The 12,811-nt window shown below is 39.1% G+C and overlaps 1 protein-coding gene across 11 annotated transcripts in view; it reads left to right on the top strand.

The window, feature by feature from the left end:
- SYNE2 (spectrin repeat containing nuclear envelope protein 2) overlaps positions 1-12,811 on the top strand; it is a 442,988-nt gene that overhangs the window by 370,253 nt on the left and 59,924 nt on the right. For 10 of the 11 annotated variants that reach the window (XM_021074160.1, XM_005660039.3, XM_021074116.1 and 7 more), the window contains 3 exons: positions 2,609-2,813; positions 3,925-4,104; positions 4,815-4,943. In XM_021074160.1, the coding sequence (XP_020929819.1) occupies positions 2,609-2,813; positions 3,925-4,104; positions 4,815-4,943 (514 nt within the window). Of the gene's footprint in view, positions 1-2,608; positions 2,814-3,714; positions 3,865-3,924; positions 4,105-4,814; positions 4,944-12,811 lie in introns of those variants that run through there. The other variant, XM_021074201.1, reaches the window with a different exon arrangement.

Here is a 12,811-nt window from a genome sequence, read left to right as displayed (position 1 = left end):
ATGGATCCGATATATTTATCTTAATGACATGTGGCAAATAAAGTGACACAGACTTTGTAGAGTCCTCTAAATCATCAGTATAACAGTTTGAGACTCTTTTGGTCTCTCCTGCTTTGAAGGATCTAGTTCACATAAGCTTTGCTCTTGTGAAGGCTGTCACTTACCATGTACAAGTGGTGTAATCCTTCTAGAAATACCCCAAGTACAGCCCCAGGGTGGCCATGGGCTGGTGCCTGGTGGGAGATTCAAGGGCACCAGAATCACAGGCAGAAGCAGACTCAGGTGGTGGGAGGGGCATTCATTCTCCCTGGAAACATGGTGAGATGGAGGCAAGGGGATGTGCAGATACTGCTTTGGGAGATGATTTGTGGGGTTGGGAAGAATTCTTTGCTGAACTGCTTATGGAGGTTCCCAGGCTAGGGGTCTAATGAGAGCTACAGCTGCTGGCCTATGCCACAGCCACAGCAACACCAGATCTGAGCCGAGTCTGCGACCTACACCACAGCTCACAGCAACGTGGAATCCTTCACCCACTGAGCGAGGCCAGGGATTGAACCCGCAACTTCATGGTTCCTAGTTGGATTCGTTTCCGCTGTGCCACAATAGGAATTCCCAAGGAAGCTCCTTCTAAGGCATATGGCCCTAGTTCATTGTGAAGCATTTATTCTGCTGAATGGGATATGAAAGTTGGCTTAAAGCTGATTTGCTGCAGGCAGTGATGAAGATGTTAAGGTGCTCTCAGCATCCTTCTCCACCCTTTCTCCATGCAAACAAAGACTTTCCTGGAAACCAACAGTGGAATGTGATGAACAGGGGACACCCAATTTATATACCCCACAGGTTGTCCTCAGCTCTTGACCCAGACCTTATTGGAAGAAGGGGAGGGAGAGGGAAAAAGAGGAAAGGACACATATCTGACTCCACATACAGTATTGGGGGCCACTTCAAAACAGATGGTGGTTCAAGTTGCTCCTAAAGGGATTCAGTTGTCATCACTGCACATACATTCAATTGTTGGTGCAAGAATATTCTATTTGGAAGCAAAAATTGAAAATTGCTTCAATAGCCACTCTAAATGGGAATTTGGTAAATAAACAAAAAATAGAGCATTATGTACAGCCATTTAAAATTAGGCGTATTTATTGACTGATTGCTTTTTAGGGCCACACTTGCAGCAGATGGAAGTTCTCAGGCTAGGAGTTAAATCAGAGCTGTAGCTGCCAGCCTACGCCACAGCCACGGCAACTCCAGGTCTGAGCCTCACCTGCAGCCTACACCACAGCTCACAGCAATGCTGGATCCTTAACCCACTGAGCAAGGCCAAGGATTAAACCTGCATCCTCATGGATCATAGTTGGATTCGTTTCCAGTACACAACAACAGGAACTCCCAGGCTTATTTATTTTGTATTAATAGTATGGAAAATACTTTTAAATTAAATGGGAAAGCAAAGCAAGATATTACAGTGGAATAAAAACAAATTTAAAAAAAATTTCTACTTTTTTAAAAACTTCAATTTTAATGAATGAAAAATGTATTACAGAAAATAACTTGTTCTTATTACAACTTCCAGTTTTCATAGCAGTTTAGCAGTGCATATAAATGAGACTCTAAATAAAATTCATACAATCAGTGAATGTGCCAGCCCCACAAAATTAGCTAATTTTCATGGATGTAAGAACACTTGTAAATATTTGCCATTGTTCATAATTTGGTGGTATTGGCTTTAAAAATGCGGTCTCTAACTAGGTTTCATTAACAGCTCTAGTTAGGTTCACCTGAACTCCAAAGGTGAGGTTAGTCTGGCATAGTAGTGGAGACCAGCTATGTAGATCTGGAGCCTGGGTACTCAGCTGGTACCTTCCCTCACATCTCCTGTGTGCTAGTATCCTTGGAAGGGTGCACCTGAGAGCAGTTTTATCTTCTTATGTAACCAAGGTCAGTTTGTACTAACTGGCGCAAACTGGCCTAAGTAGAAAGAATACACAAGAGTTAACATTTCTCTAAAGAACAAATATCATCAAGAACCAGTTAATATCTGCCACTTTAGTTTCTCTCAATCCACAAAGAAATTAGTCCTACAACATAGCATATTTCTATAAAATATTAGCACGTTAGAACACTTAGAACACAATAGAAAATAAATACCCTTGCCGAGAAGTAGGAAAATACATTATTTTTTGGTTCTGCTTTTATGTAAGGAACATGTCGCTTTTGTAATTGGAAAATAAACTTGACGTAGTCACAATTTAGATAAGGCCTATTTAAAGACCCTTCTCTATAAACTAGGGGCCCCTCCCATGTGGAGAAAGTTTCATCAGGCATACAGTTCAGTACTTTCTCCACCTTTGCCTAAGACATTCATAATACAATAGATAATTCTTGTGAATCACAAATTTTGTAGTTTTTGTTGAGAATTACAAATTAAGGAAATATCCCAATTTTGGAATTCTGTTTATATAATGATGACGCCAGTAATTTTTAAAAGGCATTTAACAGTGTCTTAATCCATCAGCTGTTAACTTATGGATAGAGCATGTACATTGTATGCTTTTGCTGCAAAGGAAAAGATGGATTGGGGGTCTTGTTGTTCATGTTGCCCTGACAGGTGGACACAGGTAAACCAAGACCTCGCAGACCAGTTGCAGGGGGCCCAGAGCCTGCTGCAGCTCTGGAAGGCGTGTAGCAGTGCTCAGGCTGAAGCTGCAACAAGGCTGGAGCAGCAGGAAGCAAAGTATCAACAGCTTGCAAACATCAATATGTCCGGAAACAACCTCGCAGAGATCCTGCCCCCAGCCCTGTGTGACATAAAGGTAGGTGTTAAACCCATTGAGGAAAAGCAAGACCAAGAGCCTGACAGGCAGGGCCATGACCCAGAGGATAGACAGAGCACAAGGAGGGAGAAGTGAATCAGGACAGAGTGCGTAGGACACGGCAAGGCAGGGATGTGTGGGGTTGGGAGAACCAGTTGGTGGCTCAGAGGCAGGGGCCAGGAAGTAAGTAGCTGGTCAGGAGCACCTGATACCACCTCTTTCCAGAATTCCCCTTTCAGTCTAGCAGGTGGATCTGAGGCCAATGCCACATACACAGTTTTCAATAAGAACAGAAATATCAACTGAATCTGATCATCTAAGACTAGTAGGTGTTGAATCTCTTAATTTAGAATTAATCATAGACCTGCCACCATGTTAATAAGGCTTTCTTGTGGAGATAATGACCTAGACTAAATTTAAGAGCTGTATGCTTTCCTCTGTGGTTTTATCCTGTTGATGATACCTGGAAAGTGAATACTTTCTAGATTTAAACTGGGTGACCAGGTGCACTTTGTATATTCTTATACCATAGGTCAAATAAAAAGATATTCACCAACTTACTTAAAGTCAGGAATCCAACATATAGGATCCATATTTCTGATCAATTTCTACCCAGTCTACTTAAAAAAAAAAAAACCATAAATTCCACACAGATGCAATATTTCTTGAGGAGCGCTAAAATCGGCTTGGCTAATGAGATTCTATGCTTTCTGCAGATGAATCCATTTATATCACAAAGTCTCAGGCAGAGGACAGAGTTGGACTGGCTCTTAAAATGCATTAAAGCAGATCCCTAAGGTGTTCAAGAATTAGAAACATAAAACTTTGGGACACTACTCATGTCATCTCTAGTTTCTGTAAACTGGAAGCTCCAACCCTATTTATCTGTGGTCACTTTTAGCTGTAAGCCAACAAATTTCAGAGCAACACCAGTGATGTGCATCATATAAAGAAGGATTCAGTTTTTGAGCTCTTAAAATAATAGTAGCCAGAAGCCATGCCTGCAATTTCAAGGCAGAGATTCTTCCAGATGTGGATGGAGTGGCATGAGGTGAGGATTTGTGTGGAGAAAGGAGGAGGAAATGTTTTGCAATCATGGTTTCTTCTCCAGGAGCTGCAGCATGATGTACAGAAGACAAGAGAAGCCTTTCTCCAAAATTCCATTCTCCTGGACCGACTTCCACAGCCCGCAGAGTCCAACACACATATGCTCCTCGCTGGTCAGCTGCACTCCCTCCAGAGAGCTTCCTACTTGGAAAGGATGCTGCTCCTGAAAACAAATGAATTTGAGGTCCATCTTGGTTTTCCATTCTTGGCCATTGCACACTCCCTTCAATTCCCTGTACCCTAAGAAGTACTGATTATTTGTGCTTTGTGGACTGTACCTTAGGGCCACCACAGCATAAAGATGCCCTAATTAAACCAAAAGATGTCCAAATTAAACCTATCTACCATTTGACATGATTCTTCAGTCATGTGATTCTTCAATACATGGGCAGAGCTCAGCTCTTCAGTAAATATTTCTTCATTGAACATGTTAAAGAAGTGATATATTTCACACACTTTTCAGACCTCACAGTTGTTTGAATTTCCAAGTGAAGTCATTGAGTCATAGCGTAGCTGCTTAGAGAATGGCCATTTGTTATATTCTTTATTTCCTTTTTGAAAAGCCCTTAAGCTATGAAAAGGCTGACTAGAAGCCCGAGGAGCTCCGGTATCACATCTCAGTACTAGTGGGGTAAAGTACTTAACTAGCAAGACTGAGGGAGCAGAATACTCACTAACCCTCTTCTGCATGCCCTGTCAAGAGGTGATTGATTCATCCCTGTGAAGCCTGATTCTTTGCCAAAGGCACAGAGTGAATATCAGGAGTCTTCTGAATAGTCAAGATAATGAGCTGGGTTATTTAAGTGTGGAAAACTTGAACTTTTATCAGCTGTGTTTGGTTCTGTGATGGATGCACATGAACATTGTTTCTAATGAAAACTTCTCTTGTTCTAGTTTGTTCTATCACAGTTCAAGGATTTTGAGGACCAGTTGGAGTCTTTAAAAGGTCTCATTACACATGAAGAAGAGAATTTGGATAAACTCTACCAGCAAGAAAAAGAAGGAAATCCTGACCTATTCCTGGTATTACCAATATTTGTCATTCCTAAGGGCTCAGACTCACTACAGGATAAAAAAATAAGTGAATCGCTTTTACTCTATAGCATCTGTGTGTCCATCCTAACTCTTGAGGACAGTCGTTTATGTGCCATTCATTCTTGTCCTATTTTCCCTAAGGTCTAGAAAAGTATGACAACATAAAATTGTCATACTTTGTATGTCATCAAACAAATCGATTTTATTTTTTTACATTTTAAATACAATTTATGTCAATTACTTTTCATTTTTTTAATATTACTCAATGAATATATTACATTTATAGTTGTACAATATATACCATTTCCATCCCAAACCCCCAGCATCCCTCCACCCTCTAACCGCTCTCCTTTGGAAACGATAAGTTTTTCAAAGTCTGAGTCAGGATCTTCTCTCCAAAGTTCATTGTGTCCTTTTTTCAGATTCCACGTGTAAGTGATAGCATTTGATGTTGGTGTCTCACTGTCTGACTGACTTCACTTAGCATGATAATTTCTAGGTCCATCCATGTTGCTAGAAATGCCTTTATTTCATTCCTTTTGATGGCTGAATAATATTCCATTGTGTATATGTACCACATCTTCTTGATCCACTCCTCTGTCAATGGACATTTAGGTTGTTTCCATGTCTTGGCTATTGGATGCATGGTTTTCTCTGGATAGATGCCCAGGAGTGGGATTGCTGGATCAAACGGTAATTCTATTTTTAGTTTTCTGAGGAATCTCCGTACTGTTTTCCACAGTGGTTGCACCAATTCACACTCCCACCAACAGAGTAACAGGGTTCCTTTTTCTCCACACCTTCTCTAGCACTTATTGTTTGTAGATTTTTTGATGCTGGCCATTCTAGCTGGTGTAAGTTGGTTCCTCATAGTGGTTTTGATTTGCATTTCTCTACTAATGAGTGAAGTTGAACACCTTTTCGTATGTTTTTTTTTTTTGCCATCCGTATGTCTTCTTTGGAGAATTGTCTGTTTAGATCTTCTGCCTATTTTTTTGACATTGAGCTGCAGAAGATGTTTATAAATTTTGGAGATGAATCCCTTGTCAGTTGCTTCATTTGCAAAAGATTTGCTCCTATTCTGTGGGTTGTCTTTTTGTTTTGTTTAGGGTTTCCTTTGCTATGCATAAACTTTTAATTTAATTAGGTCCCATTTGTTTATTTTTGTTTTTAATGTCATTACTCTAGGAGGCGGATCTGAGAAGATGTTGCTCTTGTTTATTTCGGAGAGTGTTCGGCCTGTGTTTTCCTCTAAGAGTCTTATAGTATCTGGTCTTATATCTAGGTCTTTAACCCATTTTGAGTTTATTTTTGTATATAGTGTTAGGAGGTATTCTAATTTTATTCTTTTCCATGTGGCTGTTCAGTTTTCCCAGCATGACTTATTGAACAGGCTGTTTTTTCTCCATTGTATATTCTTGCCTACTTTGTCATAGATTAGTTGACTGTAGGTACATGAGTTTAATTCTGGGCTTTCTATCCTGTTCCACTTAGCTATATGTCTGTCTTTGTGCCAGTACCATACAGTTTTGATGACTGTAGCTTTGTAGTATAGTCTGAAATCAGGGAGCCTGATTCCTCCAGCTCCATTTTTTTAACATGTCTTTGGCTATTCTGGGTCTTTTGAGCTTCTAAACAAACTTTAAAATATTTTGTTCAAGTTCTGTGAAAAATGTCCTTGGTAATTTGAGATGGATTGCACTGAATCTGTAGATTGCCTTGGGTAGTATAATAATTTTGATAATATTGACTCGTCCAATCCAAGAGCATGGTATGTCTTTCCATCTGTTTGTGTCATCTTTGATTTCTTCCATCAGTGTCTTATAGTTTTCAGAGTACAGGTCTTTTGTCTCTTTGGGTAGGTTTATTCCTAGGTATTTTATTCTTTTGGGTGTGTTGGTAAACGGGATTGCTTCCCTAATTTCTCTTTCTGATCTTTCACTATTAATATATAGAAATGCCTTTGATTTTTGTGTATTAATTTTGTATCCTGTGACTTTGCCAAATTCATGGATGAGCTTTACTAGTTTTCTGGTGGAGTCTTTAGGATTCTCTAGGTATAATATCCTGTCATCTATGGATAGTAATAGTTTTCCTTCTTCCTTTCCAATTTGGATGGATTCCTTTTATCTCTTTTACTTCTCTTTTTGCTGTGGCTAGGCCTTCCAAAACTATGTTGAATAGTAGTGGTGAAAGTGGACATCCTCATCTTGTTGCTGAACTCAGCAGGGATTCTTTCAGCTTTTCACCATTGAGAGTGATGTTTGCTGTGGGTTTGTCATATATGGCCTTCATGATGTTGAGATAGGTTCCCACTATGCCCACTTTCTGACGGATTTTTATCAGAAATGGGTATTGAATTTTGTCAAAGGCTTTTTCTGCATCTATTGAGAGGATCATATGGTTTTATTCTTCGTTTGTTGATGTGGTGTATCACACTGATGATTTGCGGATATTGAAGAATCCTTGCATCCCTGGGATAAATCCCACTTGATCATGATGTACAATCCTTTTAATGTATTCTTGGATGTGGTTTGCTAGTATTTTGTTTAGGATTTTTGCATCGATGTTCATCAGTGAAATTGGCCAGTAGTTTTCTTTTTTTGTGGTATCTTTGTGGTCTGTTTTTGGTATCAGGGTGATGGTGGCCTCATAGAATGAGTTTTGGAGTGTCCCTTCCTCTGCAATTTTTTTGGAATAGTTTCAGAAGGATAGGTGTTAGCTCTTCTCTAAATGTTTGATAAAATTCACCTGTGAAGCCATCTGGTCCTGGACTTTTGTTTTTCGGAAGTTTTTAAATCACAGTTTCAATTTCAGTTCTTGTGATTGGTCTATTCATCTCTTCTATTTCATCTTGGTTTAGTCTTGGAAGATGGTACTTTTCTAAGAATTTGTCCATTTCTTCTGGGTTTTCCATTTTATTGGCATAGAGTAGTCTCTTATGATCCTTTGTATTTCTGTGATGTCCGTTGTTACTTCTCCTTTTTCATTTCTAATTTTATTGATTGAGTCCTCTCTCTTTTTTTCTAGATAAGTCTGGCTAAGGGTTTATCAATTTTGTTGATCTTTTCAAAGAACCAGCTTTTCGTTTCCTTGATCTTTGCTATGGTTTTCTTTGTTTCTATTTCATTGATTTTTGCTCTGATCTTTATGATTTCTTTCCTTCTACTAAGTTTAGGTCTTGTCTGTTCTTCTCTCTTGAGCTGCTTTAGATGTAAATTTAACTTGTTTATTTGAGCTTTTTCTTGTTTCCTGAGGTGGGCTTGAATTGCTATAAACTTTCCTCTTAGAATGGCTTTTGCTGCATCCCATAGGTCTTGGAGTGTCATATCTTTGTTGTCATTTGCTTCTAGGTATTTTTGTTTTCTTCAGTGATCCATTGGTTGTTTAGTAGCATGTTGTTTAGTCTCCATGTGTTTGTGTTTTTTGCATTTTTTTCTTGTTGTTGATTTCCAGTCGTATAGCATTGTGGTCAGAAAAGATGCCTGGTATGATTTTAATTTTCTTAAAGTTACCGAGGCTTGATTTGTATTCCAGGATGTGATCAATCTTAGAGAATGTTCCATGTGCACTTGAGAAGAATGTGTATTCTATTGCTTTTGGATGGAATGTCCTATAAATATCTATTGAGTCCATCTGGTTTAATGCTTCATTCAGGTCCTGTGTTTCCTTATTGATTTTCTGTCTGGATGATCTGTCCATTGCTATAAGTGGGGTGTTAAAGTCCCACACTATTACTGTGTTATTGTCAATTTGTCCTTTTAAGGTTGTTAGCAGTTTCCTTATATATTGTGGTGAACCTATGTTGGGTGCATAGATATTTAAAATTGTTATATCTTCTTGGATTGATCCTTTGATCATTATGTAGTGGCCTTCTTTGTCTCTTAAAGTATTCTTCATTTTAAAGTCCATTTTGTCTGTTATGAGTATTGCTACTCCAGCTTTCTTTTGATTCTTATTTGCATGGAGTATTTTCTTCCATCCTCTCATTTTCAATTTGTATGTGTCCCTAGAAGTAGAGTGGGTCTCTTGAAGACAGCATATATATGGGTCTTGTTTTTGTATCCATTCAGCCAGTCTATGTCTTTTGGTTGGGGCATTTAGTCCATTTACATTTAAGGTAATTATTAATATGTATGTTCTTATTGCCATTTTTTAACTGTTCTGGATTGGTTTGGTTGCTCTTTCTTCTTCCCTTCTTCTCTTGTTCTCTCCTCTTGATGTTTGATGACTATCTTTAGTGTTGTATTTGAGTTGATTTTTCTTATTTGTTTGTGTACCAAGTGTAGATTTTTGGTTTTCAGTTACTCTAAAGTTTCAACATAAGAGTCTATACACACACACACACACGCATATATATGAGATTGTTTTAAGTTATTGGTCTCTTAATTGCAAGTGCATCTCCAGTGTCCTGCATTTGTACCCACCTCTTATGATTTCTGATTTTGGTGGCATAATTGTGCGTGGATGATTTCGTATCTTTACTGCATATATACCTTTACTTGTGAGTCTTGTCATTTGTGATATTTTTGTTACTGGTTGTGGCCTTTTCTTTTCTGCCTGGAGAAATTCCTTTAGTATTTGTCATAAAGCTTGTTTAGTGTTGGTGAATTCTCTTAGCTTTTGCTTATCTGTATACCTGTTGATTTCTCCTTCAAATCTGAATGAGAGCCTTGCTAGGTAAAGTAATCTTGGCTGGAGGTTTTTTCCTTTCATCATGTTAAGTATATCATGCCATTCTCTTCTGGCCTGCAGAGTTTATGCTGAAAAATCTGCCAATAAACTTTTCTGGGTTTTGTTGTATGTATTTGTTTCTTTTCCCTAGCTGCTTTCAATATCTTCTCTTTGTCTTTAATTTTGTCAGTCTGATTAATATGTGTTCCTCCTTGGGTTTATTTTATATGGTACTTGTTAGGCTTCCTGGATTTGAGTGAATGGTTCCTTTCCTATGTTAGTGATGTTTTCAGCTATTATCTCTTTGAATACTTTTTCCGTCCCCTTCTCTCTCTCTTCTCCTTTTGGCACTCCTATAATACGGATGTTGGTATGTGTAACGTTGTCCCACAGTTCTCTGAGACTCTCTTCATTTGTTTTCAGTCTTTTTTCTCTTTTCTGTTTGGCATCTGTAATTTCCACTGGTCTGTCCTCCACCTCTCTTATTTGTTTTTCTGCCTCCTGTATTCTGCTGTTAGCTGCTTCTAGTGAATTTTTTATTTCAGTTATTGTATTTTGCATCTCTTCTTGCTTATGTTTTATATCTTGTATTTCTTTGCTCAGTGTTTCCTATAAATTATCCATCTTTACCTCCAGTTTATTTCCAATGTCTTGCATCATCTTCAACGTCAACAGTCTTTTTCCTGGAGGTTGAGAATCTCCAGATCACTTAGCTGTTTTTCTAGTGTTTCTTCTTTCTCCCTTATCTGAGTTATAGTTCTCTGTCTTTTCATTTTTGTAGGTTTTTGGTGTGGTAACCTTTTTACAGATAATAGAGTTGTGGCCTCTCTTAATTCTGGTGTCTGCCCCCCTTGTGGCTGAAGTTGGTACAGGGGCTTGCTGTAGCCTTCCTGATGGGAGGGACTGGTGCCTGCCCACTAGTAGGTGGAGCTGATTCCTATCCCTCTGGTGGGTGGGGTTTTGTCTCTGGGTGAGATTCGAGGCAGCTGTGTGCCTGAGGGGTCTTTAGGTAGCCTGTTTACTAATGAGTGGTGCTGTGATCCCACCTCAATTGTTGTTTGCCCTGGGGCTTCTCAGCACTGATGGATGGGGCCAGATTTTCCCAAAATGGCCAGCTCCAGATAATGACATGCTTTTGAATATTCCCAAGAGCTTTGCTTCCAGTGCCCTTGCCCCATAACAAGCCATAGTCACCCCCATTTTCCCAGGAGATCCTCCAAGAACTGCAGTCATTTCTGATACAGATTCCTATGGAGTCTTTGCTTTGCCCTGGGCTCTAGTGCACGTGAAAGGCTGTGTCAGCCTTTTAAGAATGGGGTCTCCATTTCCCCCAGTCTTATGGAGCTTCTGCACACAAGCCCCACTGGGCTTCAATGCCAGATACTCCAGGGGATCTTTCTCCCAGTGCCAGATCCCCAGGCTTGGGGACTTGATGTAGGGCTCAGAACTTTCACTCCTGTATGTGAGTCTCTGTGATAGTTACTTTCCAGTCCATGGGGCTTTCCACCCAGGGGGTATGGAGTTGCTTATATCATGTAATCACCCCTCCTACCTCTTGATGTGGCCTCCTCTTTTTCTTCTGGAGTAGGATATCTTTTTGAAAGTTTCTGGTCCATTTGGTTGAGGATTGCTCAGCATTTGGTTGTGATTTTGTTGTTTTTAGGAGATAGTTGAACTCCTACTTTTTTAATTTTTAAAACTTTTACACAATTTTTAAAGATTCCTCTTCATTTACTTATTATAAAATATTGGCTATATTCTCCATGTTGCACAGTACATCCTAGAACACCTCCAGTTCCCCATAGTCTATACCTTCCACTCCCCAACTCCTGTATATCCCTCCCTGCTGCCCCCACTAGTAATAATTAGTTTTTTGTCTTTATCTGTGATTCTGTTTCTTTTTGTATGGTCACTAGCTTGTCAGGTTTTTTGGATTCCACGTAAAAGTTATATACAATATTTATTTTTGTCTGACTTCCATCACTTAGCATAATGCCCTCCAGTTCCATCCATGTTGCTGCAAATGGCCTTCTTTCTTTTTTATAACTGAGTCATATTCGGTTGTATGTATACCACATCTTCTTTATTTATTCCCCTGTCAATGGACACCTAGGTTGTGTCTATATTTGGCAATTGTAAATAATGCTACTATGAATATTGGGGTGTATGTGTCTTTTTCAATTAGTGTTTTTGGGGTTTTTTGGGGTGCACATCTAGGAGTGGAATTGCTGGCTCATGAGATCTGTTTTAGTAATATACCTCAGCAATTTTAGTAGATTTGTCAAATCTTGATGTCTTTACTAATTATCTTCATTGAACTCAATCTAGGAACTGGCTATTGTGATTAATTGAATTTTTCTGGTTAATTGAAGATCAAAATTACTTTGTTAAATTAATGGTATAATTTTTCCTTTATTTCTTTAGTAATTTTAGTATAGTTAACATAAGTAAATGGAAGAATTGAGGAATTCTGTGTCTTACAAGCACCAAGATTCAGAAGCTACATTAAGAGTCAGCAAACTATGGCACATGGTCTAAATGCCACCCCCACCTCCTCCTGTAAATAATGTGTTGTTGGCACTCAGGCATGCCTTTTCATTTACATACTCTCTGTGGGAATTTTCATTCTATGAGGGCAGAGTTGAATAGTTGCAAAAGAGATCACATGGGAGTTCCTGTAGTGGCTCAGTGGAAACGAATCTGACTAGTAGCCATGAGAGCGCAGGTTTGATAACTGGCCTCGCTCAGTGGGTTAAGAATCTAGTGTTGCTGTCAGCTGTGTTGTAGGTCACAGACGCAGCTCAGATCCCACATTGCAGTGGTTATGGCATAGACCAGTGGCTACAGCTCAGATTTGACCCTTAGCCTGGGAATCTCCATATGCCTCAGGTCCCGCCCTAAAAATATGGGGGGAAAAAAAAAAAAAAAAAAGGAGAGAGAGAGAGATCATATGGCCCATAAAGGGCTATATTTATGATCTAGTCCTTGATGGAAAAAGTTTGCTGACCCTAGACTATTACAGAAGATTTCTGAGTAAGAAGATGGATATTGTGAGGGAAGTTTGCTTAATATATTGTTGACCTAGAGGCTGTCCCTGGAATATTGTTTTAAAGATAAAATTTTGTGAGTTTCTTTTCCTTTGACTTCACCATAATATGGCTAAGTACCATGCTTTGGTAGGG

This window comes from Sus scrofa, chromosome 1 (assembly GCF_000003025.6).
Source record: "Sus scrofa isolate TJ Tabasco breed Duroc chromosome 1, Sscrofa11.1, whole genome shotgun sequence".
In the NCBI taxonomy this organism is placed as follows: Eukaryota; Metazoa; Chordata; class Mammalia; order Artiodactyla; family Suidae; genus Sus; species Sus scrofa.
The sequence above is the reverse complement of the archived record's forward strand: the minus strand, read 5'-3'. Positions and strand labels throughout refer to the sequence as shown.